Genomic DNA, 23,789 nt, shown 5'->3' on the forward strand with positions numbered 1-23,789 from the left:
GAAGATGGTGAACAGCTTCGCGAAGGGCGTGTCCGCGTGCCGCGGCGCCGAGCCCAGGTTGTAGCCGATGTTCGTCGAGTAGTAGAAAGCGTAACTAAAGGTCCACGCGTCGTCGTGCGGATGCGCGCCGAAGCGGTGGAAGACGAGCACGCCCAGGAACTGCCAGACGCAGAGGATCGCCAGCACGTCGCTGAACATGCGCCACTCCGCCGTCTCGTTGACGCCGAGCCGCTCGTGGGCCTTCGTTCGCAGCCGGAAGAACTGGTCCTGGAGGCGACCGCACGGGTCGTCGTCGCTCGCGTCGCCGTCGAGCGCATCCGGCAGCAGCAAGTCGCGGCCCGTCGAGGCCTCGGCCATTGCGTCACCCGTCGACGCCGCCTAGGAACCAGAGCTCGAGGGCTGCCCCATAATGGCTTCCGGCCTCAATGATGACTTCAAAGACACATATTTCCAGATCGACTACTTCACTGGAGTCTGAGCGCAATTTTGGGCTGCCTGCTCGAGGAGGTCGCGGCGGCGACGGACGCGCGCTTGCCGACGCCCAGGAGCCCGGACCGCTGCGCGTCACAGTCTGCGCGCACCTCTTGCGGCCGCGGCCGGCGCGGCGCCGATGGCCGAGCCGGTGTCCGAGATCATCATCACCAGCGCGCGGGAGGAGGAGAAGGAGGCGCTCCACGCCCCCGCCGCGCCGCCGTCGGCCTGGGCGCGCACGAAGAAGCGCATCAGCTGGTTCTTCCGCATCGACGAGAGCCAGTTCTGGGTCATCCACGGCTTCTTCCTCCTCGTCTGCGTCCTCTTCGTGCTCCTCTTCCTCCAGTTCCTCGCGGGCGCGGCGCGCGACAAGCGGAAGGACCGGCGGCACCCGGCCGTGACCCTCGGCGAGGAGCGGGCCGTGGGCAACGTCAACTTCCCGCGCGTCGTCATGTGCTCCGAGTACTGGACGGACCCGGGCCTCGACGAGGCGTGGTTCAACGGCACGTCCGCGACGTACTTCGAGGACTGGGAGTACGGCGCGCGGCCACCGGGCGAGCCCACGGAGATCCGCTTCATCAACGCGGCGCAGTACGGGTCCGTGTCCGGCGTCTGCCTCCTGCTCCGGCCGCGGCGCGAGCCCATCGCGTCCGTCCACGACTGGGTGCTGCTCGACCTCCACTTCCGCCCCGACTACGACGAGTTCTGCGTCGAGTGGGCCAACGGCACGCGGCGCCTCGGCGCCAACGCCTCCGACGACGCCGCGACCCGACGGGGCGCGGCCTACGCCGCCGCGGCCCGCAACGCGTCCGCGGCGGCGGGCGAGTGCGCGCGGTACCGCGACGAGCCCATCGCGCAGGAGTTCACGTCCCGCCTCGTGCTCGACGGCGCGAACTCACGGAGCCTCGGCGGCGGCATGCGCGTCCCCTACAACAAGGAGACGGTCGTCTACTACGAGTACGTCAAGAAGGAGACGCTCGGCGGCGGCGTCTCCGAGACGGTGAGCTTCCGCCAGCACTCGAGCGACCTCTACTTCCTCAACAACCCCTACGGGCTGCCGCTGGCCCTCGGCGACGGCGACGCGGCGCTGAACCAGCGCGGGGCGCTCTACCGCGCGCGCGTCTGGTTCAACATCCCCTTCGACTCCGTCGCCGTCGCGTCCGAGGTCCGCGGCGCGAACCCGCTCGCGCCGTTCGTGGTATTCACGACGCTCTTCGCGCTGCTGAGCACGACGCGGTCCATCTTCGAGCTCTTCGTGCACCACGCGCCGCCGCTGCGGCGCCGGTTCCTGCCGCGGCTCCACGACACGGAGGTCGCCCTCGAGAAGGAGGTGGGCCAGATGGACGTCGTGAAGCGCGCCGTCGAGGCCGAGCACGAGGCGTGCCGCCGCCTGTCCACGCTCGTCTCGCACCACCGCGACCGCGAGGGGCCCCACGACCACGAGGGCCTGTCCACGCTCGTCTCGCACCACCGCGACTGCGAGGGGCCCCACGACCACGAGGGCCTCCACGACGACGACTCCGACGACGACTCCGACCACGACCGCCACCGCGCCTAACACGCAAGGCCCGCCCCTGCAGCGTAATAATTTTCCTTTGAGCTTCAACAAGCCCATTGAATATCAACTTGAAGTCTCTTCGCATGATGGAGCGCACTCTCTTCGCATTGCTGCTGCTGCTGCAGGCAGCATGCATTCACGGTCTGGCAGCGAAGAAGGCCGGCGGCTTCGGCGCGGCGGCGCCGCCCAAGAAGAAGGCCGCCGGCATCACCGCGGACAAGCAATCGCTCGAGAAGCAATGGGACCGCTTCGTTTCGATCACGAACCTGGACATCATGCCCAAGGGCGACGACGCGTTCTCCGTCGTCGACGTCTTCGTGCGCAGCGGCAAGGCCGACGGCGCGCCCTGGTGGCGCGTGGGCAAGTGCTGCGCGGGCGCGGGCTACGACGTCGCGGCCGCGCTCGCGCTGCAGCGGGGGCTCATCTTCTGGACCTCCGTGCACATGCGGCCGGAGCTCATGGCTTCCGCCGGCCGCGACGCCGCGGCGGCGCTCGAGCTCGGCTACCGGCGGGCGAGCCTCTACATGGCCGTGCGGGAGGACGGGCCCGAGGAGGAGGACGACGACGACGACGCGAACCCGAAGCTGGCGGGCAAGAGCGCGACGGCGCGGTCCACGCCGCCGAAGATGGTCGGCTTCCGCCCCGACTTCAACCCCGACGGCTTCACCTACAAGCGGCGCGAGACCGCGGCGCTGAAGAAGCCGTCGTCGCGGCTCGAGGCCCAGGGGCTTTTGTAACGTCCGCGGAGACTTACGACGGCACGCACGCCTCGGGGGCGCCCGCGGGGATGGGCGGCCGCGGGCCCGACAGGTCGCGCGGCGGCCCGTCGTCCTCGGCCGCGGTCTCGAGCCGCGCGGCCTTGGCTTTTGCGACGGCCGCGAGGACGGCGGCGACGAGCCGCGGCTCGCGGCGGGGCCCCGGCGGCGTCGCGCGCAGGAGGTCCGGGACGGCGGCGTCGACGTCGGCGGTGACGCGGCGCCAGAGCGCGTGCCGCGACGCGGGCGCGGCCTCCGAGATCTCGAGCGCCTTGACGACGACGTCGACGACGGAGCGGTCCGGCCCGGACCGGTCGAGGAAGACGGCGGCCCTGAAGCCGTCGCAGGGCACGGTCGCGACGTAGTCGCCGCAGCGGTGGAGCGACAGGGACGCGACGGCCGGAAGCGCGCGCGGCAGCGCGAGGACGCCGTCGCCGTCCTCCAAGCGCTTCTCGACCTCCGCGGCGACGTCGACGTCCGCGAGCGTCTTCGGCGCGTAGCGCTCCAGGCAGGCGCCGAGCTGGGCGTCGAGCGTCGCCTTGCGCTGGCCGAGCTTGTCGCACCACAACCTGGGCAGGACAAGAGTGCGAAATTCCCAACTTCAAAGGCTCCTAGCTCGGCCGGTTTCCACTCGTTTCGGCTGATTTTTGAACGAGCGATCATCTCTCGGAACGGTCTCGAAGCGTGGATGCTTTTTCCAGAACGCGCGCGCGCGGAACACTCATGTTGAAGCGACGTTGAATCACTCTTGTCCTGCCCTGACCACAACGGGATCGTCGCCCGGAGGCGGCCGAGGCACGCCGCGTCGGACTCGCCGGGCTTCCGCGCGGCGCGCTCGAGGCCGTCGAGGACGTTCCGCGCGACGGTGGCGTGGTCGGCGAGCGTCTTGTCGACGCCCGCGAGCCACGCGGCGAGCTTGTCCCCGCCCGTCTCGACGGCCCGCAAAGTCGCGAGCGACGGGCCGAGCGCCGCGGCGGCCCCGCCGATCCACCAGCGCAGCACGGGCCCGTGGGCCGCGAGCATCTCGGCGCGGTAGGCGGCCAGGCCCTCGCCCCCGGCCGCGTCGACCCGGGGCTTCTTCGCCGCGGCGGCGGCCGGGGGCTCGGGCGGCCGCGCGCGCTTCGCGGCCGGCGGCCCGGACCCGGGCGTCGGCGCCCGCGGCGGCGGCGTCGGCGTCGCGCGCGGCGGCGCGGGCGACGCGGCGCGCTTCTGCGGCGCCGCGGGCGCCGCGGGCCGCGGCCCCGGCGGCGGCGGCGACGCCGCGCGCGGCTTCGCGGCGCCGGCCGGCTTCGCGGCGGCGAGGACCTTGGCGGCCTTCGCCAGGCGCTTGTCGATCTTCTTCTTGTAGTCCTCCACCGATTTGGCCGCGTCGAAGCACGACGTCTCCATCTTCCGGGCCATGTCGAGCTGGCTCTCCGGCGACACGCTCTGCAGCTCGCCGAGGCGCCGCGCGATGTCGTGGACGCTCGCGCCCCGGGTCTTCAAATCCAAGGCCGGAGGCATGGTCGGCGCGTCGCCGGTGGCCAAGGACGCGGCCTTGGCACCTCGCGCGATGGCCTCGTCGACGCTGAGCACTGCGGCCGACCGCGGCGCCGACGGCGTAGACGGCGGCGGAGTCGACATGTTTGCGCCGGCAGTGCCCGGTCGACCTCAGCGAAGTGGTGACGCCCCAGAAATCTATTCTACTTCGTGCTTCAAAGGGAGTGGGCAGCCTTCCTCGTAGCAATGCTCGGCAATTCCCAGGCTTAGCACCCACCGTCGTCGGGAATTTGATGAAAGCGGCCGCCATGTACGCGACCGTGCCCGCTGCGGAGCCGACGCTCGCGGAGACCTGCGCGGTCCTCAAGCGCGAGCTCGGATTGTCGGGGAGCATCACCGAGGTGATTTCCGGCGCCTGCCGCGCGCTGGGGGTCGACGACACGGGCACGATCGTCGCGCGGGCCGCGAAGTGCCGCGAAGTGCTCGGCCTGGGGACGGGCGGCGACGTCGCGGCTGGCGCCGCGCTCGCGGGAACCGTCGTCGAGGCCGCGCCCGCGGGGACCTTCGTCGGCGCCGAGGCCGGCCCCACGATCGTCGGCGTCGCGGCTCCCGCGGTCGCGGGCACGGTGATTGGTTTCGTGGCGCCGACCGCGCAACCCATCGAACCTTTCGCGGCGCCGGCCGCGTCCGGTCGGACCCATATAGCAAGCGGGGCAGCATTCCTCGTACAAGTAGCACTCCTCAGCGGCCGCCATGCCTCGGCGTTCCTCAGCGGCCGCCATGTACGAGCGTGCTGCGGAGCCGACGCTCACGGAGACCTGCGCGCTCCTCAAGCGCGAGCTCGGATTGTCGGGGAGCATCACCGAGGTGATTTCCGGCGCCTGCCGCGTGCTGGGGGTCGACGACACGGGCACGATCGTCGCGCGGGCGAAGAGGTGCCGCGAAGTGCTCGGCGAGGGGACGGGCGGCGACGTCGCGGCTGGCGCCGCGCTCGCGGGAACCGTCGCCAAGGTCGCGCCCGCGGAAGCGGAATACATGATCCAGGAGGGCGGCGGCGGCCCGGTGACGGCGCAGCCTCAAGCCGTCAAAAGTTACCAGCCCGGCGATCTGAGCGCGCGAGCCGTGAAGGGCTTGTACGTCGGGACGGGTTTCATTCCCATCGTCTGGATGGCCTTTCACGTCACGCCCGTGAGCGACGACGAGTTCGAGGCCTGCGGTTGCGCCGGCCGGCGTGGGACCCGCGCGTCGACCGCAGCGTGACCCTTTCACTCGCCAGGTACCGGGCTTGGTCCCCTCCCGATAAGGACCGCAGGCCTTCCTTGGACCAAAAAGTTCTCCCGCGCGGGCTCGCGGCGGTTCGCCAAGAGGATCGGGATCGGCGGCCTTGAATCCCGCGGCCGCCTTGAATCAGAACAAAGAATATGGGACTTTGACGAGTCGGGCAACTGCTTCTGCGGCAAGAAACGCCCCGCCGATATGGAGAACGCCTCGCCGGTCTGGTGCGCGATCCGCGTGTGCGGCATCTGAGGCGTCCCGCGCGGGCCGCGGCGATGCCGCGGCCGGCAGGCGGTGACCGCGCCTCAGGAGCCCTCGGCTCCGGCGACGAGGGGCATGGTCCGCTCGTGTCCGGCGTCGACGCGACTAAGTTCCTCGGACCGAGCGCGCAGCGCCTGGCAGGGGGCCCGTGCGCAGGCGGCTGCGGTGCACCGTGACTTTGCGGTGCGGCCGTCGAGCAGGCACCATCGGCCCCAACAGCAATGCCGGCCTCAAAATCCATTCGTGCTGCCCGGCTGAAATCGTCGACGTGTCGATTGGGAAAATCGACGGGCTGCCGTCGGCCATGGAGGAGCAGGGGCGCAAGGATGAGCCGCTCTTCTCGGGCACGGGCGAGAGCGTGCGCATCGACGACGAGGACGACAGCGAGGCGCTCTGCGACATCACGCGCGTCCTTCCGGCGCCTCGGACCGGCGGACGGCACCATGAAAGGATTCCCGCGCGCGGCGTAGGTGCGGCGGCGCGACGCCCATCGACGACTACACGGAGATCGAGTGCAAGACCGAGGAGCAGGCCGCGGCGCTCATGGCGGGCCTCACGAGCGAGCAGCACGCGGTCCGCGTCGAGCAGTACGGGAAGAACGAGATCCCGCAAAAGGTCGTGCGGTGGTACACGATCCTGCTCAAGCAGTTCACGAGCAGCATGGCCATCATGATCGAGCTGGCGCTGATCCTGGCCGCCGCCGTCGAGGAGTGGGAGGACTTCGCGATCATCGCGTCGCTGCTCGCGATCAACGCGGCCATCGGGTTCTACGAGGAGTGGGAGGCGATGAAGAAGGTCGACTCCATCAAGAGCGCGCTGAGCCCCATGTGCACCGTGAAGCGCGACGGCGAATTCTCCAAGAGGCTCACCGTGGATCTGGTCCCCGGCGACGTCATCTACCTCCGGGGCGGCGACTCGATCCCCGCGGACGTCGACTACCTCTCGGGCGACGCCATGTCCGTCGACACGGCCGCGCTCACGGGCGAGCCCTTCCCGCGCAAGTGCCCCGACGCCAAGGGCGACCGGCGCTCCATGGCGGGCTGCACGGTCGTCGCCGGCAACACCTACTGCCTCGTGCAGCGCACGGGCATCTTCACGGAGATGGGCTCCGCGACGATGCTCATCCAGCAGTCGACGAAGCCCACGGTCTCCGTCTTCGAGCGGTCCATCATCGAGGTCTGCGAGCTCGTCATGTCCGTCGCCCTGCTCTTCCTCATCGCCGTCTTCGTCGTGCTCTACGAGCGCGGGACGGGGACGACGGAGACGCTGACCGCGTGCCTCGCGATCCTCATCGCGGCCGTGCCCGTGGCGCTGCCCGTCGTCATGCAGGTGACCCTCGCTTTGGGCGCCGGCGAGATGGCCAAGCAGCAGGCCATCGTGACGCACCTCACGGCCATGCAGGAGATCGCGTCGATGACGATGCTCTGCAGCGACAAGACGGGCACGCTGACGACGGCGAAGATCAACGTCTTCTTCGACCAGATCTGGTGCGCGCCGGGCTACACCAAGGAGCAGATTCTCGAGTGGGCCTCCGTGGCGTCGAACCCGCACACGGACGACGACCCCATCGACGTGGCCGTCCTCCGGTCCTTCAAGGAGTCGTTCCCGGGCGACTTCGACGACCGCATCAAGCGGTTCACGGTGACGAAATTCGTCGGCTTCAACGCCGAGGTGAAGCGCACCGTGGCCTACGCGACGCACACCGTCGACGGCGACCTCAAGCTCTCCAAGGGCTTGATCGACAAGGTGCTCGAGACGGGCCAGGACGGCGGCGACGAGTTCGCGTGCTCCAACGGCGCGGCGCTGCGCCCGGAGATCGAGGAGATCGACGAGGCCCTGTCCAAGTCGGGCTACAAGACGCTGGGCGTCGCCGTGGGCCGCGCGCAGGCCGACGGGTCCTGGGCCATGGAGTTCGCGGGCATCATCCCGATGCTCGACCCGCCGCGCGACGACACCAAGTGGGTCATCGAGCAGATCAAGGCCTGCGGCATCGCCGTGAAGATGATCACGGGCGACCACCAGAACATCGCCGCGGAGACGGCGCGCCTCATCGGCCTCGGCGACGGCATCCTGCGCCGGGACCGGCTCGCGATGCGCGAGAGCGACGAGAAGGACATGCTCGTCCGCGACGCGGACGGCTTCGCGCAGGTCATGCCCAAGGACAAGAACGACGTCGTGCGCGTGCTCCAGGCTTTAAACTACGTCGTGGGCATGACGGGCGACGGCGTCAACGACGCGCCGGCGCTGAAGCAGGCGCACATCGGCATCGCCGTCGAAGGTTCGACGGACGCGGCGCGGAACGCCGCGGACATCGTGCTGACGACGGAGGGCCTCGCGCCCATCTTCACGGCGGTCCTCGAGTCGCGCAAGATCTTCCAGCGCGTCTACTCCTACGTGCTCTACCGCATCTCCGCGACGATCCAGATCGTGCTCGTCAGGGCAGCAAAAGAGAGCGAAATTCCCAACTTCAAAGGCTCATTTCTCGGCCGTTTTCCACTCGTTTTGGCTGATTTTTGGACGAGCGATCGTCTCTCGGAACGGTCTCGAAGCGTGGATGCTTTTCCCGGAACGCGCGCGCGCGGAACACTGACGTTGAAGCGACGTTGAATCACCCTTTTGCTGCCCAGGTGCTCGTGCTGTCGCTGCTCATCTTCATCTGGAACCAGACGATCAAGCCGCTCTACATCATCCTCCTGGCGCTCTTCAACGACCTGACGATGATCACGATCTCCTACGACAACGTCATCCCGAGCCGCTCGCCGGAGCAGCCGACGATCGCGCGGCTCCTCCGCATGACGTGCTGCTTCGGGTCGTTGATGACCTTCGAGAGCCTCCTCTTCTACGTCATGGGCAAGTACACGAACGCCTTCAACGACCAGTTCAAGCACAACTCGGACTACCGCCAGTCCATGGTCTACCTCCAGATCAGCGTGGCCATCGAGTCCATGATCTTCATCACGCGCGTGCCCGACGGGGCAGCAAAAGAGAGCGAACTTCCCAACTTCAAAGGCTCCTTTCTCGGCCGTTTTCCACTCGTTTCGGCTGATTTTTGAACGAGCGATCATCTCTCGGAACGGCCTCGAAGCGCGGATGCTTTTTCCGGAACGCGCGCGCGCGGAACACTCACGTTGAAGCGACGTTGAATCGCCCTTTTGCTGCCCAGGTGCCCGAGGCGCCGTTCTACTCGTCGAAGCCCATCCGGTCCCTCGTGCTCTCCGTCGTCGCGGCGAACGTCATCGTGACCATCCTCTGCATGACGGGCGCGCTGGGCGACAACATCGCCGTCAAGGACGCGGCCCTGGTCTGGCTCTACGACACGGTCTGGTTCTTCATCATCGACGTGCTGAAGATCCCGCTGACGATGACCGTGGAGAACTACTTCCCGCCGCCGCCGTCGAACCTGGGCAAGCGCACGGCCGAGGCGACGGCGGCGGTCAACGGCGAGCCCCACCCGGGCCTCAACTTCGGCTTCGTGGACATCGGCTACACGTACGTGTCGGACGCGCTCGCGTCCGCGTCCAACGCCGTCACGGGCTGCGTCCACCCGCACGCGCCCCAGGGCGGCTCCTCCGCCAACGTCATGGCGGCCGCGTCGTCGAGCCTCCACAAGGAGGAGACCAAGAGCGGGCCGGGCATCGTCTAGGCCGCGGCCCCCGCGGCCGCGCCCGCCCCCCCCCATCACCCCCGCCGTCGTCGCACCCCTCCGACTAACCACGTATTCGCCGCGCCGCTTTAGTCGCCGAGGCACACGCCCTTCCGGTAGGCGCGGTAGTACGTCTGCGCCTCGGACGCGTCCCGGTCGCAGCCCTGGCCCTCGTCGAGCATGTCCGCGAGGTTCGCCTGCGCCTTGACGTCGCCGGCGTGGACCGCCTTGCGGTACCAGCGGAAGGCCTCGTCGTAGTTGACGTCGCCGCCGACGCCCCGCAGGTAGCAGCCAGCGACGTAGCGCATGGCCGTCGGGTCGCCCATCATCGCGGCCTTGAGGAAGCAGCGCCGCGCGGCCCTGTCGTCCCGCTCCTTGCCCCGCCCCGTCTCGTAGGCGCAGCCCAGGAGGCGCACGCTCTTCGCGTCCTTGGCGTCCGCGGCCCAGTGCTCCGCCGCCGTCTCCTCGGTCCAGACCTTGTCCTTCTTCGCGCCCATGAGCCAGGACGTCAGGGCGATGGCGAGCTGGTTCTTGATGGCCATCTTCTTCGTGTTCCGGAGTTCGATGGCGAGGTCCTTCGTCGCCTGCATGCCCAGCTCCGCCGTGAGCTGCGACATGGCGCCGCCGACGTTCCCGATGCCCTCCTCGGGGCGCTCCCTCCGCGGTGCCATCGTCCCGTGATTGTCCAAAGACAACGGACCTCGGGCAGCCCGGCAACATGAACCCGTTGCCCTGGCATCAAAGCCACACATCTCGCAGGCTGCCCATGATGGAGCCGCCCTCGGCGCCACCGGCCTACGACGCGCCCCCTCCCGTGCCGCCGGCCTACGATGCGAACCCCCTGGTGCCGACCATGTCCATCGGCGACGCGCCGCAGGCCACGGTCGTCGCCATCCACGGCAACCCGGAGGCGGCGACCATCGCCGCGGGCATGCCCGTCGTCGTCGGCGTCGCGGACATCGCGGACGTCGGCGCCGCCGACGAGCCGCCCGTCGCCGTCGTGACGGCGTGCACGACGACCACGGGCGCCTACTACACGCCGGAGCAGCTCGCGATCATGAACGAGTGGGCGCCGCCCGCGGACCGCCCCAACGTCGAGGACGGCCCCATCGTGCTCGCGCCCGTCGTCGGCGTCGAGCCGCCGGCGGTGCCCGCGGGCGTCGTCGTCGGCGTCGAGCCGGCGGGCCTCGCGCCGCAGCTCACGGCCGCGGCGCCCTTCGTGACGGCGAGCGGCGTGCCGATGGTGCCGCCCGCCGCCGCGCGGTCGCCCGCGGAGACGCACTCCGACGGCTGGCAGGGCGTCAAGTCCTGCGACGAATGTTTGGACACCGTCGACGCGCTCCTCCTCTTCCTCCAGACTGCACAACACGCGTCCCCAGGTGGGCGTGAACGTCGAGGGCTACCACATGGAGAAGCGGACGCGCACGGTCCGCGATTCCGAGGGCCGCGAGCGCCGCGAGACCTACGAGGTCAAGGTCACGGACTTCGAGTACACGGTGGACGTGACGAACTTCTGCTTCCCCATGGGCTACATCCAGTCCGACGAGGCCGCGGCGGGCAAGGACCTCGACGGCGACGGCGTCGTCGAGTCCGTGGCCGACATCTGCGACGGCTACCTCAAGGACGAGAACCTGCTGGCGACGCTGGTCATGGAGAAGCGCATCAAGGGCTTCAACTTCGACGAGCTGTGCCACTACGTGCGGCGCCACATCCGCTACCTCGGCTGGAACCGGCGGCTCAGCGTCTCGACGTCCGTGAACAACCGCATCGTCCGCGTCTACAAGGAGAACGCGTGCTCGTCGCTCTGGGAGAACATGTGCTGCTTCGTGCTCATGCACGTGACCATTCTGCCCTGCATGTTCTTCCGCTGCTACCGCGACTGCGGCGGGCACCGCGCCACGGGCATCTCGTCCATCTTCCGCATGTCCAACGGCGTCACCGACTACGAGCCGCTCCAGGTCTTCGACGTCGTCCGCCCCGCGCTCTGGTGCACGGGCTGGCGCAACGCGCACTTCGCGCAGATGCTCCTGCACCAGCAGGTGCGCTGGAGCTAGGGGACCCGCGGCGGGGCCGACGTTCACGGCCGCGCGCCGCCCTGTGTAACTAGGGCGAGCCACGGGCAAAGCTTCGCGGCTTCGCAAAGTACTTCGCAACTTGAAGGTCAACTTGAAGGGCAATCACCCGCAGCTCTTATCTCGAGCTGCGCCGCCTGCTGCGCCGCTCAGCCGCAGTGCTGTGCTGACGCTCTGCCCATCGATGCGCCTCCTGCTCGCGCCGCTGCTGTGGTGCAGCAGCCATGCCCTCGTGGCACCGCGAACGACGCTGCCAAAGCAGCGACTGCTCGGAGACGCCGTCGCCAAGATCGGGAGCTGCGACGAGCTCGACGCGCTCGTCGCCGAGCACGCCGGCTCCAAGAGCATCGTCGTCGACTTCAGCAACACGTTCTGCGGGCCCTGCAAGATCATGTATCCCAAGTTCGAGGCGCTGAGCGAGCGGTTCGCGGCCGGCGCGCTCTTCTATTCCTGCTCGCTCGACGAGAGCGCGGAGGCGTCGACGCTGGGGAAGCGCGAAGCGGTGCAGATCGTGCCCTCGTTTATCATCTGGAAGGACGGCGCGCGCCTCGAGGCCGTCGAGGGCCTCAAACCCGATCTCCTCGTCGCGGCCGTGAGCCGCGCGGCGGAGACGTCGTTCTGGGCCGCGCCGCTGGGCCGGGCCCGGCGCAAGGTCGCCAAGTTCGGCCTGCTCGGCGCGTTCCGGAAGCTGCTCCGCAACGGCCGGCGCCGGCTCGTCCGGGCGTTCCGCCGCTAGTTTTCTCCTCGTCGCTCGTTCGAACCTTACGTACTCCCGCTAGAGCGCGCCGCAGTCGACGATCTTGACGGCCTTGGACGTCATGCCGTTCGCGGAGCCCACGTCAGTCATCTTCGCGACGGTGTCGCCCCCGGCCGTGATCTTGCCGAAGACGACGTGCTTGCCGTTGAGCCAGGGCGTGTCGTCGACGCAGATGAAGAATTGCGAGCCGTTGGAGTTCGGGCCCGCGTTCGCCATGGACAGCGTGCCGAAGCCGTTGTGCACGAGGTCGAAGTTCTCGTCGTCGAACTTGCCGCCCCAGATGGACTTGCCGCCGCGGCCGTCGCCGGACGTGAAGTCGCCGCCCTGGCACATGAAGCCGGGGATGATGCGATGGAACTTGCTGCCCTTGTAGCCGAAGCCGGGCTCGCCGGTGCAGAGCTTCTTGAAGTTCTCGACGGTCTTTGGCACCGTCGACCCGTAGAGGCCGAACTCGACGCGCTCGGCCGCGCCGTCGCCGATGGAGATGTCGAAGAACACCGTGTCCGTGACCTCGGCGTCCTTCTGCCCGAAGACGCCGTCGAGCAGGCCGCCGATCATCTTCAGGTTCTGCGACGGCGGCGAGCGGCGCGCCGTCGGCGCCGGCAGGCCCCGGCGCTTCGACGCGAAGGCATCGGTCCGGGCGGCGGCGACGAGGAGGAGCGCGATCGCGGACTTCATCGTGCAGCGGTGTCGAGAGCTTGCGGCGGCGAGCGCGACGTCGAGAGCACCGGCGGCGGGCAGCGAGAGACACAGCGAGAACAGCGTTCGAGAGCACCGGCGGCAAGAGCTCAACCACTCGAGCTCGATGCTAGCACGAGCGCCGCTCGCCGAGGTCGGCGATGAACGGTGCCGTGCCGTTCGACACAACTCGGCACCGACTTGCCCAGACGCAGCCCCGCGCCTCGAGCGTCGATCCTGCGAACAAAGGCAGCCCCCGAACGACATGAGCTCGTGGCGCGAGGCGGCGGGGCGGGAGGGCGACGACGCCTACAAGTTCGGCGACCTGTCGCGCAGCCTCCTGCGCAAGACGTCGGCCATCGCCCAGGCGACGAAGGAGACGGGCTCGCGCGCCGTCCAGCGGGCGTCGGACACCTTCAGCCACGAGGACCGGCCGGCGTCGACGCTGACCTGGAAGGAGTCCGCGGGCCGCGACGACGGCGACGACGCCTACGCGTTCGGCGACCTGTCGCGGACGGTCGTCAAGAAAATCGGCGGCGGAGAGGCCGCGCGCGCGAGCCGCCTCGACGCGATCTTCGCCGCGGGCCGCGACACGGACGCCGTGCGCCGCGCCATCGGCGGCTGCCTCGCCGCCGAGGCGCCCGCGGCCTTCATCGCCGCGACGCTCCGGCGGCGGGCCGTGCTCCGGACCGTCGTCGACTGCGCCGCCGCGGCTTCGCTGACGCTCGTCGCCGCGCGCGTGCTCGCGGAGCGCGACGACGCCGCCGCGGCCGTCGACGCCGTCGACGCCGACGCCCTGCGCCTGGCCACGACGTTGGCCGCGGCGGCCTGCGCGGGCACGGCCGCGCGCGTCGCCCCGCGGCGCGCGTGCCCGCTCGACTGGCTCCGCGCGCGCGCGGACGCCGGGTCGTCGTGGGTGCTCCCGGACACCGAGTCGGCCGCCGAGTCGCACGCGCCGGCGAAGATCGACGCGCTGGTCGTGCCCCGGAAGGACGCGCTCGAGCTCGTGAAGCTGTGCGTCGACCGCGACCTGCTTGCGAAGGGCGCCGTCGTCGTCTTCGCGCTCGACGACGCGCGGCCCGGGGAGTACGAGGCGCTCGTCGACAAGCTGGGCCTCCACCTCGCCTTCGACGACGAGACGCTCGAGGCGGCGAACTACGACGACCGCGACGCGAGCGCGCCCGCGGAGACCGTCTCCCTCCGCGCCGCGTCCTACCGCGGCAAGCGGTCCGACTCCTACGCGTGAGCTTTTTTTTGGCGCGGCCCTTTGTACAAACATCTTACAGTTCTAAATGGAAATGGGAGTCGGTGGCTACCCACGTGCCCTCCGGTCGTTTGCCGGACGCGAGGTCGCGGCGCAGCTCGTCGGCGAGGACCAGCGCGTCGGCGCACGCGTCGTCGTCGTCGGCGCAGTCGCGCCGGAGGCGATCGAGCGCCGGGGGGATGTGCGTGCGACGGCAGCCCGCGGCGTCGCCGTCGAGGAAGCCCGCGGCTAAAGCGATCTTCAGCGCCTGGAGCGCTTTGTCCGCGAAGCTCCCCTCGAGGGCGGCGCTGGCGGCGTAGCACAGCCGCGGACCCGCCTCTCGCGTCGCGTTCGGCCAGAGCGGGCTCGGCGGCCTCGCGTCGTGCTTCAGGCCGTCGTACTCGGTCCTCCCGCTGGCCTCGGCGCGGCGCGCGGCTAGAAATTCGTGGAGCAGATCCGCCGCCAGCACCAGCGCTTTGCGCGCGACTTTCGGCGGTCCCGCGAGCGCCGCAAGCACGGCCTCCGCGTGCGATCGCTCGGAGTACAATCTCCATTGAGCTTCGGGGCAGCAGCGCAGCAGCGCCGACGCGGCGAAGAGCGCCTTCGCGCGGGCCGCGTCGTCCGCGTCGCCTCCGACGACGTCCATGAGCGGCGCGAGCGCGCCCAACGCGCGGAGCTGCAGCTCGCGCTGATTCGCCGCGGCGGTGCCGACGACCCAGGCCGCCGCGGACCGCAGGCGCGGCTCCGCGAGACACTCGATGGCCACGTCGAAGTCCATGCGTCGCGCGTCGTCGACGTCCTCGACCTTCTCCTGGAGCTCGAGCAGCGACTCAAGCCGCGCCTCCGAGGACTGCGTCGCGTCGCCGGCGACGGCCAGCAGCCGAGCAATCGGATCGCGTTCTGTTGCGGACGTGCTGTTGAGCCAGTCGACTGCCTGGCATTGCAGCGCGAGCGCGAGGAGCACGACTCGTGATGGCATTAGCTGGCAGTGGAGCTCATGAGATGAGCCTATGCCGGCGCCGCAGGAGATCTCCAGGCATCAACACTGCTGCGGCGGAGCTCATTTATAAACGAGGCGAGCCAAGCCGAGCGTCAACATCGGCATCAACATTTGATGCAACATTGGCTGCCCCGACTCGCGATGGGCGACCTCCTACCATGATCGTGTGCTGCATCGACACGAACCGCGCGCACGTCGTCCCCGGCGCCGCGACCGCGCCGCTGGAGACGCTCGCCGAGTCCGCCGACGAGGTCTGCGACGCGAGCCGCGCCCGCATCGACGACGCGGCCCTGGCCTTCGAGGACGAGGCCGGCTGCGTGCTGCGCGGCGCCGCGGCCATGGCGGCGCTCGAGCGGCGCTGCCGGTTCCGCTACGTCGAGACGCTCGCCTTCCTGCACGAGCGGCACCTGCGCCAGCGGCACCTGCTGCTCACGCCGGCCGCGCCGTCGCCCGAGGCGCTCTTCGGCGGCGACTTCGATGCGACGCCCGCGCTCGTCGTGCGGCCGACGCCGCCCCTGGGGCTCGGCGTCTTCGCCGGCGAGGCCATCGCGCCGGGCGCGCTCGTCGCCGAGTACGCGGCCGTCGCGCGGCCGCCGGACGGCGGCACGGCGCGCGCCTTCGACGGCTACGGCCTCCACTACGGCGAGAGCCTCGGCGGCGAGAGCCTGGACCTGAGCGCGCTCCACTACGGCAACGTCGGGCGCTTCTTCAACCACGACGCCGAGCTCCAGAACGCGGACCTCGTCGGGTGCGCCGCGGACGGCGGGCTCTTCCGCGTCGTCGTCGTGAGCCTCCGCGCGATCCCCGAGGGCGACCAGGTCCTCGTCGACTACGGCCGGGCCTACTGGGCGGGCGCGCCCTTCGACCCCGTGCCCGCGGTCGTGCGATAAGCGCCTTACTACTAGCTCGGCTCGTCGTCGCCGTCCGCCGCGCGCGGCGCGTCGTCGTGGCCGCCGCCGTCCGCGGGCGCGGCGAGCTTCGGCGCGTTGCGCGCGCGGCCCGCCGCCGAGTCCTCGTCCGGGAGCGTCGACTTGACGCCGCCGAGGAGCTCCGTGCGCTTGGGCTTGTCGTAGGCCGGGTCCGCGAGGGCTTTTTGGGCCCGCGAGGCCGCGAGCGCGAGCGCGTCGACGAAATTCGGGAGGATGTCGGAGAAGAGCCGCTCGGAGATGAGCAGCACGGTGTCGAGCGTGCGCAGGAGCAGGTCGCCGGCCGTCGGCTCCTCGTCGACGGCCTCGGTCGCCGCGTCCGCGGCCTCGATGACGAGGCCGTCGCCGCCGTCGAGCCGCGCCGCCGACGCCTCCGCGCCGGGCACGGCCGCGCCGGACTCGTCGAGCACGGCCCCGGGCGCCTCGGCCGCCGCGCCGGGGCCCGCGGCGTCGTCGTCGACGACGACGACGACGCTCTCGGCGACGACGGTCTCCAGGTCGTCCTCGAAGTCGTCGTCGTCGTCGTCGTCGTCGACGGCCGCGAGGATCTCGTCGAGGCTCGGGATCGCCTCGTCGTCGACCTCGACGGTCGGCGCGGCGGCGACGGCCTCGGCCTTGCGCCGCGCGGCGGCCTCGAGCGCGTCGACGGCCGCCGCGGCCGCGTCCGCCGGCGGCGCGCGCGCGGCCCGCGCGGCCGCGTCCTCCGGCACGGCCGCCTGGCGCGCCGCCGCCGCGAGCCGCGCCTGCTCGACGATGCGCGCCGCCTCCTCCTCGCGCCGCGCGTTCTCCGCGCGCGCGAGCGCGTCCTCCTCGGCACGCTTCCGCTCCGCCTCCGCTATCGCGCGCGCGGCCTCGGCCTCGGCCTCGGCGGCGGCGCGCGCCGCCGCTTCCTCTTCGGCGACGCGCGCCGCCTCGGCCTCCGCCTCCGCGGCGACGCGCGCCGCCTCCGCCTCCGCGGCGACGCGCGCGGCCTCGGCCTCCGCGACGACGCGCGCGGCCTCGGCCTCGGCCTCGGCCTCGGCCGCCGCCCGCGCCTCGTCCTCGGCGGCCCGCGCGGCCGCCTCCGCCGCGAGGCGCGCGTTCTCCTCGTCGACGAGCGCCCGCTCCTCCGGCGACAGGGGCCGCTCCGTGACGCCCTCGGCCGCGAGGGCCGCGTCGAGCGCCGCCTCCTTGGCGAGTCGCTCCTCGACGTCGAGAATGCTCCGGAGCGCGGCCGCGAAGCGCTCGGCCCGCTCCGGCGTCACGATGGGCACGACCTCGGCGAAGGCCGACGCGATGGCGAGGCGCCGCAGCCGCAGGACCTCGGCCGCGTCCGCGTTGAACGTGGCCGCGAACGTCATCTCCCGATCGCCCAGAAACGCCGCCACGCTCGCGAGCTGGGCGCCCAGGGTCGCGGCGCGCTCGTCGTCGTCGACGGCGAGCCAGTCGGCCGCCGCGGCGTCGAGCGCCGCGGCGGCCGCCTCGACCGCGGCCCTGACCTTCGGCCGCAAATTCGACGGCGCCTCCGGCGCGACGACGACCTCCTCCTCGACGACGACCTCCGCCTCGACGACCTCCTCCGCCTCCTCGACGACGACCGCCGTGGGATCCACGCCCGCGCGCCGCTCCCGCGTCGCGCGCTCGCCGTCCTCGGGCGTGTAGGCCCGGAGCTCCGAGGCCGCGCCTTTCAAGGCGTCGAGGAACGACCCCGCGGCCGACGGCGCGGCGTCCTCGGCGGCGTCGTCGACGGCGTCCGCGACGGCGGCGGCGGGCAGCGCCGTCGCCCTGGGCAGCGCCGCCCGGGGCGCCGGCGGCGCGTCGTCCTTTTGCGGCAAGGCCCGAAGCACGGACTCGCCGCTCACCAATCTTCTCCGCTCGCGCGACACGTCGTCGAGCTTGGGCGCGATGGCCGGGAAGGCGTCGGCGACGCGGTCCCCCGGCCGCCGCTCCCGCGCCTCGCGCTTCGCCTCGTAGACGACGTCGGCCACCGAGCTCTGCATCTTGAGCAGCTTCACGGGCCCGGGCGCGGCCTTGCCCCGCTTCTTCTCGACGGCCGCGAGGAGCTTCGCCTCGCGCGTCTCCGTCGGCGCGAGCTGCTTCAGGGCCCGCGGCTTCAACAAGCTCGTCGGGTCCACGCCCGCGGACAGGAGCGCGACGGCGTCGCCGAGGCTCACGTTCTTGGACGCGACGTCTTCGGCCGCCGCGAGCAGGCGGCTCGACTCGTAGGAGACGCGCCGCTTCGCGTACTCGACGACGGCCTGGACGATGGCCTTGCTCTTCGCGGCCTCCGTCTCGAACCAGATGCTCGCGGAGTCGAGCGCGACCTGCGCTTTCAGGAGCGCCGCGCTCACGGTGCGCAGCGTCGACGACGCGTACGTGCCGTCGGCCGCCGCCCTGTAGGCGTCTTCATCAATACCAAAAGCCTTGAGCACGCGGGCGTCGACGGCGTCGTCCGGCGTCTCCGGCGCGTCGTCGTCGTCGGAGACCGAGGCGAAGGCCGACTCGACCACGGCGTCGACGACGGTCTTCGTCTCCGCGTCGACGACCGTGTCCTCGTCGACGGCGCGCGGGGGGCGCGCGACGCGCAGCGGCGGCGCGCGCGGCGCGAGGAACGCGGTCGACACGCACAGCAGTGCGAGGGGATGCGCACGCATCGGAAGCTCAAGGCCGATCCTCCATGCTCGCCGTCGTTCACGGCAAGGTGCTTCGCATCGATGCATCGTGCGGTTTCGGAGATGCTCCTCTCCGGAATGGCAGCCCCGCCGCCGTAAGGAGCTCCCGCACGATGCCCCGCTCGACGTCGCCGGACTGGCTCCAGGACCTGAGCCTGAGCGCGCAGAAACTGCGCCGGAGCGACGACCTGGACCTCGACAAAATCTACGAAGACGTCAAGATCAGCAGCCCCTCGAAGAAGCTCCCGGAGCTCGCCTCCGTCGACGCGCCGCCGCCGACGCCGCCCCCGCCGCCGGTGACGCGCGACGGCGCGCTCTTCGAGCGCGCGGCGGCGCTCGCCGCGTCCGTCGACGGCGCGGCGGCGGACGCCTCCCCGGAGAGGCGGCCCCGCGTCAGTTGGGACGGCACGCCGAAGCGCGGGAGCGCGCGGGAGCGCGACGAGCCGCGCACGCCGCCCCGGCGCGACGCCGACGAGGAGCCCGCGACCGTGCTGCCGGCCGCGGCGATCCTCGCGGCCTACGCGGCGCCCGGGGACGGCGCGACGGCCGCGGACTTCGCCGCCGCGGCGCGCGCGGCGATCCTCGGCGCGCTCCGGTCGGACGCGGCGCCGACGCCGCTCTACGCGCGTCGCAACCACTCGCAGGCCGTCGACTTCCCGCACCGGCCCAAGCCCTCGCGCGACTGGTCGCCGGAGCGCGCGAAGCGCGTCGCGGCGGAGGAGGCGGCGGCGTGGCAGGCGTACTGGGCCGTGCTCAACGAGAACAAGCTCATCAGGCTGTCGTGGAGCTTCGCGCCCCCCGACCTGACGGCGCGCGCGAACGGGCCGCCGCCGCCCGTGCCCGGCCTCGAGGCGTTCTACGCCTTCTGCGCGCTCGGCGCGCGCCGCGGGGGGCTCTTCGAGGCCGGCGCCCATGCCCCGGGCCGCACCGCGGAGGTCGTCGCGGCGTCGCCCGACCTCATGCGGCTCGTTTGGGCCTTTTACAACTTCCGGACGCCGCGGCCCTCCACTATGCCGAGGTCCGTGCACCGCAACGGCGTCGAGGTCGCCAACGACTACGGCACGGAGCCCTACAGCGGCTGCGCGTACCACCCGTACTGCACGCGCGACTGCGAGTGCCTCGCGGGCGACTGCCTGTTGCGCCTCCGCGACGGCTCGCGGAGGCGCATGGACGCTTTGGCGGTCGGCGACCACGTGGCGACGGGCGCCGGCGGGCATCGCCGCGTGGTGAAGCTCTGGCCCGCGGCGGTCGATGCCGTCGCCGTCGTCGAGGTCGCGGCCAGGGCAGCACAAGAGAGCGAAATTCCCAACTTCAAAGGCTCCTTTCTCGGCCATTTTCCACTCGTTTCGGCTGATTTTTGGACGAGCGATCATCTCTCGGAACGGTCTCGAAGCGTGGATGCCGTTTTTGGAACGCGCGCGCGCGGAACACGCACGTTGAAGAGACGTTGAATCACCCTTGTGCTGCCCAGGTCGCGGCGGGCTGCTTCCTGACGCCGAACCACCCCGTGCGCTTTGGCGGCGCGTGGCGCCGCGCGGGCGAGCTCGGCGCGGTCGAGGACCGGGGCCCCGGCGTCGTCTACGGCCTCGAGCTCGAGGGCCACGTCGACACGGTCCTCGTGGGAGACGGCGCGGTCGTCGCGGCCGTCGGCGTCTACTGCGGGCCGGCCTTCGGCTGGAACGTGTTCACGCGCAAGTCCGCGCGCTGCGACCGGCTCCGGTGCGCCGCCTGCGACGTCTGCGTCGACGCCGCGCTCGACTTCTCCAAGGTCGCGCCCGCGGACCTCGACGTCGAGTACGCGCCCTACGTCGCCGACGACGACGACGACGACGACGTCGGCTTCGTCGACCATCGCCCCGCGATGATCGCGGTCGGCTAAGACTCGCGGTGTTTGGTGGTGCCCCCGTTCTTCGAGGGCGCCAAAGCGAAGCAGAGTCGTAGTGGTGTTTAGGAGGGGAGACGAAGCGAGGAAGGTCGGTCCGAGAAGCCGCGCGGACGGGGCTTTATTATGCCCCGTTTAGAGGGCCTCGTCCGACTTCCTGACGAGGTCCGTGAGGGCCATGTCGGACTCGCCCTTGTTGCGCACGTAGCCGCTGAGCGCGTAGGTCTTGTACGTGTTCGTGTAGAGGCCCGTGTTCGCGTCGATCGAGCCGACGTTGATCTGCACGGACGCCTTGTCGAAGGCCTCGATGAGGCGGTTCGTCCAGCTGCACTTGCGCGGGATGTAGAGGTCGACGGGCTGGCCCTGATCGTTCTGCGAGGGGAGGGGGGGGGGGTTGGGGTTCGCGCGGCGCGAGACGGTCGCGCGACGAGCGCGGCGAACGTCCGACCGCGCGTCCCCGGCGAAGCGGGGAGCCGCGCAACGCCGCGCCGCATCGCCGCGGAGATGCTGTGCGTGTCTGCCACGCGTCGGCGGCGCCGCGGGAGAGGCGCCCGTCCGTCGAGGACCGCCGCGCACCCGTAGATGCTGCGGCGACCGCTCTCCGCGGAAACGTCCTCCAGCGGCGTCGTTTTTTCGTGGTTTTGACGCGCGCAGCGTCTCCGCAGCTTAGTGGCACGGCGCGGCGTTTGGAGGGCGGATTTGGGCGCGCGTGGGCGCGTCTGGACGCCGCTTGGCGAACCTGCATGATGTCTCGAGTTTTGGGCGACCGGCGAGCCGAGAGAGAGAGAGAGATTATCATTTGTCCGGAGCAAGCTCTCAGAGCAGCTATGGCAGGCTCGCCAATGATCCGCCTTGCCAGCCTCGTCGCGCTCGTCGCACCGGCAATCCAGTCCTTGGTCATCCTCGGCGACGACTACGACCCGGCCTGGCTCAACGACCGCTGCACGTCGATCATCGTCGGCGCCGACGCCACGGGCGACGGCGGCCCAACAACCAGCCACACGAACGACTGCAACGCCTGCGACTTCCGCCTCAGCAAGGTCGAAGCGAAGACCGTGGACCCGGAGGGCGACCGGCCCGTCTACCGCTACCGCGCCGAGTACCCGCGCTTCGTCGGCGACGCCAAGGGCTCGACGTACGCCGCGGCCGCGCTCAAGGACTACTACCCCTGGAAGGAAAATAAGGGCGACTTCGCGCCGCTGGGCACGATCCCCTGGGGCACGAGCCGCACGAACGCTTATGTCGATGGCGCCTACGCGATGATGAACGAGCACCAGCTCGCGATCGGCGAATCGACGTGCGGCGCGCGGATTACCGCGTTGCCCGTGAGCGAGGGCGGCCTCGCGCTCCTCGACGCCCGCGAGCTGTCGACCATCGCCCTGGAGCGCTGCGCGACGGCGAAGTGCGCCGTCGAGCTCATGGGCGCGCTCGCCGAGGAGTACGGCTACTACGGCGCCGATTCGACGGCCGGAGAAGCGGGAGAGGCCCTCACCGTCGTAGACACGGAGCACGCCTGGGTCTTCCACATCCTCGCCGACGACACGGGCGCGTCGGCCGTCTGGGCCGCGCGGCGCGTGCCGCCGGGCGACGTCGCGGTCGTCGCGAACCAGTTCGTGATCACGACGTTGCCCGAGGAAGAAAAGGGCGACTGGTGGCTCGCGTCCGACAACGTCCGGACCGTCGCGGCCAAGGTCGGCCTCTGGGACGGCGCGGCCGACTTCAACTTCCTCGAGGTCTACGGTTTGAGCCGGCTCCACCTGTCGCCGTACGCGACGCGGCGCCAGTGGCGCGTCTTCGACACGGCGGCGCCGTCCCTCAACCTGCCCGGCGACACGGACGCCTGGGGCCGTGACTACCCCTTTTCGGTGACGGCGGAATCGACGTTTGGCGCCGACGCGGTCAAGGCCCTGTTCCGGGACCACTACGAGGGCACGCCGTACGACATGACGCGAGGCATCGCCGCGGGCCCGCACGGCGACCCGAACCGCTTCGACACGTCGGCGACCTTCGACGTGGGCTACGCCCACGCGGGCGACGCCGTGACCATGGACGAGGCGTCGAGCGGCATGTTCGAGCGGGCCATCTCCATCTTCCGCTGCTCCTACTCGTTCGGCTCAGTGCAGGAAAAGAGAGCGAAATTCCCAACTTCAAAGGCTCCTATCTCGGCCGTTTTCCACTCGTTTCGGCTGATTTTTGGACGAGCGATCATCTCTCGGAACGGTCTCGAAGCATGGATGCTTTTTCCGGAACGCGCGCGCGCGGAACACTCATGTTGAAGCGAACTTGAATCACCCTTTTCCTGCCCAGGTTCGTGTCGCAGAGCCGGGGCGTCCGGGGCGAGGCCGCGGGCTACCCGTCCGTGCTCTGGGTCGCGCAGTACGCGCCCCACGCCGCGTCCTACGTGCCCGTGTACGTGGACGCGGATGCCGTGCCGGAGCCTTTGGCGTCGGGCAGCCTGCACGCGGTCGACGCGAAGGCGCAGTACTGGGCGCACGCGATGGTCGGCAACTGGGCCGCGCGCTTCTGGGACGCGGCCATGCCCATCGTCGCCAAGACCATCGACGACGTCGCCAACGACATCGAGGCGAAACGCCGGGCGGTGGAGGAGGCGGCCAAGGACGCGGACGGCGCGGCGCGGGCCGCGGCGCTCGGGGCCTTCGCGAACGCGACGGCGGCGGACGCGCTGGCGACCTGGTGGGCCTTGTTCTGGGACCTGGCGGCGACGGTCAAGGACGGCCAGCGCCTCGACGACATCCACGTCGAGAAGCTCAACCCGACGAAGCTCTTCTACCCGCGGCGCTGGCTCGACGCGATCCACTTCTTCCCGGGCTCGGAGAAGAGCGCCTGGGCCACCTACGCGCCGAGCGAGACGTCCATCGTCGCCTACGGCATCTCCTTCCTCCTCGGCGCGGCGCTCGCGGCCTTCATGGTCAAGCAGAAGGAGCCCAAGGCCGAGCCCGTCCCCGCGACGAACGGCTACGGCCTCGTGAACGCGTAGGGGCTCCGAGGCTCGGCGATTTAACCATATGCTGCTAGTGTCCGCGCCAGAGACGAGCACACGAGACCTTGGCGGCGTCTCCCGAGCTGCCCCACAAAAAAAAGGTCGACGGTGCCTTCTTCAACCGGCGCCTCAACGAT

At 70.7% G+C, this 23,789-nt stretch overlaps 8 protein-coding genes across 8 annotated transcripts; 3 read left to right on the forward strand and 5 right to left on the reverse strand.

Annotated features, from left to right (window-relative positions):
• Nucleotides 1-610: 610 nt before the first annotated feature.
• On the forward strand, nucleotides 611-2,029 carry AURANDRAFT_65169 (hypothetical protein; the record flags this gene model as incomplete). Its single annotated transcript, XM_009039958.1, has 1 exon — nucleotides 611-2,029. The coding sequence occupies one exon, from the start codon at nucleotides 611-613 to the stop codon at nucleotides 2,027-2,029; it is 1,419 nt and encodes a 472-aa protein (XP_009038206.1).
• A 750-nt stretch (nucleotides 2,030-2,779) lies between these two features.
• On the reverse strand, nucleotides 2,780-4,287 carry AURANDRAFT_65170 (hypothetical protein; the record flags this gene model as incomplete). Its single annotated transcript, XM_009040081.1, has 2 exons — nucleotides 2,780-3,353; nucleotides 3,548-4,287. The coding sequence occupies 2 exons, from the start codon at nucleotides 4,285-4,287 to the stop codon at nucleotides 2,780-2,782; spliced, it is 1,314 nt and encodes a 437-aa protein (XP_009038329.1).
• A 2,034-nt stretch (nucleotides 4,288-6,321) lies between these two features.
• Nucleotides 6,322-9,442, forward strand: AURANDRAFT_28463 (hypothetical protein; the record flags this gene model as incomplete). The annotated part of the gene is made up of 3 exons (XM_009039959.1): nucleotides 6,322-8,226; nucleotides 8,427-8,762; nucleotides 8,963-9,442. Coding segments are annotated over 3 exons (2,721 nt in total), but the record flags the coding sequence as incomplete, so codon positions are not given.
• Nucleotides 9,443-9,564: 122 nt separating this feature from the next.
• On the reverse strand, nucleotides 9,565-9,837 carry AURANDRAFT_8474 (hypothetical protein; the record flags this gene model as incomplete). The annotated part of the gene is made up of 1 exon (XM_009040080.1): nucleotides 9,565-9,837. A coding segment is annotated over one exon (273 nt), but the record flags the coding sequence as incomplete, so codon positions are not given.
• A 2,017-nt stretch (nucleotides 9,838-11,854) lies between these two features.
• AURANDRAFT_8808 (hypothetical protein) lies at nucleotides 11,855-12,121 on the forward strand (the record flags this gene model as incomplete). The annotated part of the gene is made up of 1 exon (XM_009039960.1): nucleotides 11,855-12,121. A coding segment is annotated over one exon (267 nt), but the record flags the coding sequence as incomplete, so codon positions are not given.
• Nucleotides 12,122-12,289: 168 nt separating this feature from the next.
• AURANDRAFT_28387 (hypothetical protein) lies at nucleotides 12,290-12,829 on the reverse strand (the record flags this gene model as incomplete). The annotated part of the gene is made up of 1 exon (XM_009040079.1): nucleotides 12,290-12,829. The coding sequence occupies one exon, from the start codon at nucleotides 12,827-12,829 to the stop codon at nucleotides 12,290-12,292; it is 540 nt and encodes a 179-aa protein (XP_009038327.1).
• A 3,264-nt stretch (nucleotides 12,830-16,093) lies between these two features.
• Nucleotides 16,094-18,097, reverse strand: AURANDRAFT_65172 (hypothetical protein; the record flags this gene model as incomplete). The annotated part of the gene is made up of 1 exon (XM_009040078.1): nucleotides 16,094-18,097. One exon carries the CDS (start codon nucleotides 18,095-18,097, stop codon nucleotides 16,094-16,096), a length of 2,004 nt encoding a protein of 667 aa, XP_009038326.1.
• Nucleotides 18,098-20,786: 2,689 nt separating this feature from the next.
• Nucleotides 20,787-21,026, reverse strand: AURANDRAFT_28476 (hypothetical protein; the record flags this gene model as incomplete). Its single annotated transcript, XM_009040077.1, has 1 exon — nucleotides 20,787-21,026. A coding segment is annotated over one exon (240 nt), but the record flags the coding sequence as incomplete, so codon positions are not given.
• Between the last annotated feature and the right edge of the window lie 2,763 nt (nucleotides 21,027-23,789).

Source organism: Aureococcus anophagefferens (genome assembly GCF_000186865.1).
Source record: "Aureococcus anophagefferens unplaced genomic scaffold AURANscaffold_13, whole genome shotgun sequence".
Taxonomy (NCBI): domain Eukaryota; class Pelagophyceae; order Pelagomonadales; family Pelagomonadaceae; genus Aureococcus; species Aureococcus anophagefferens.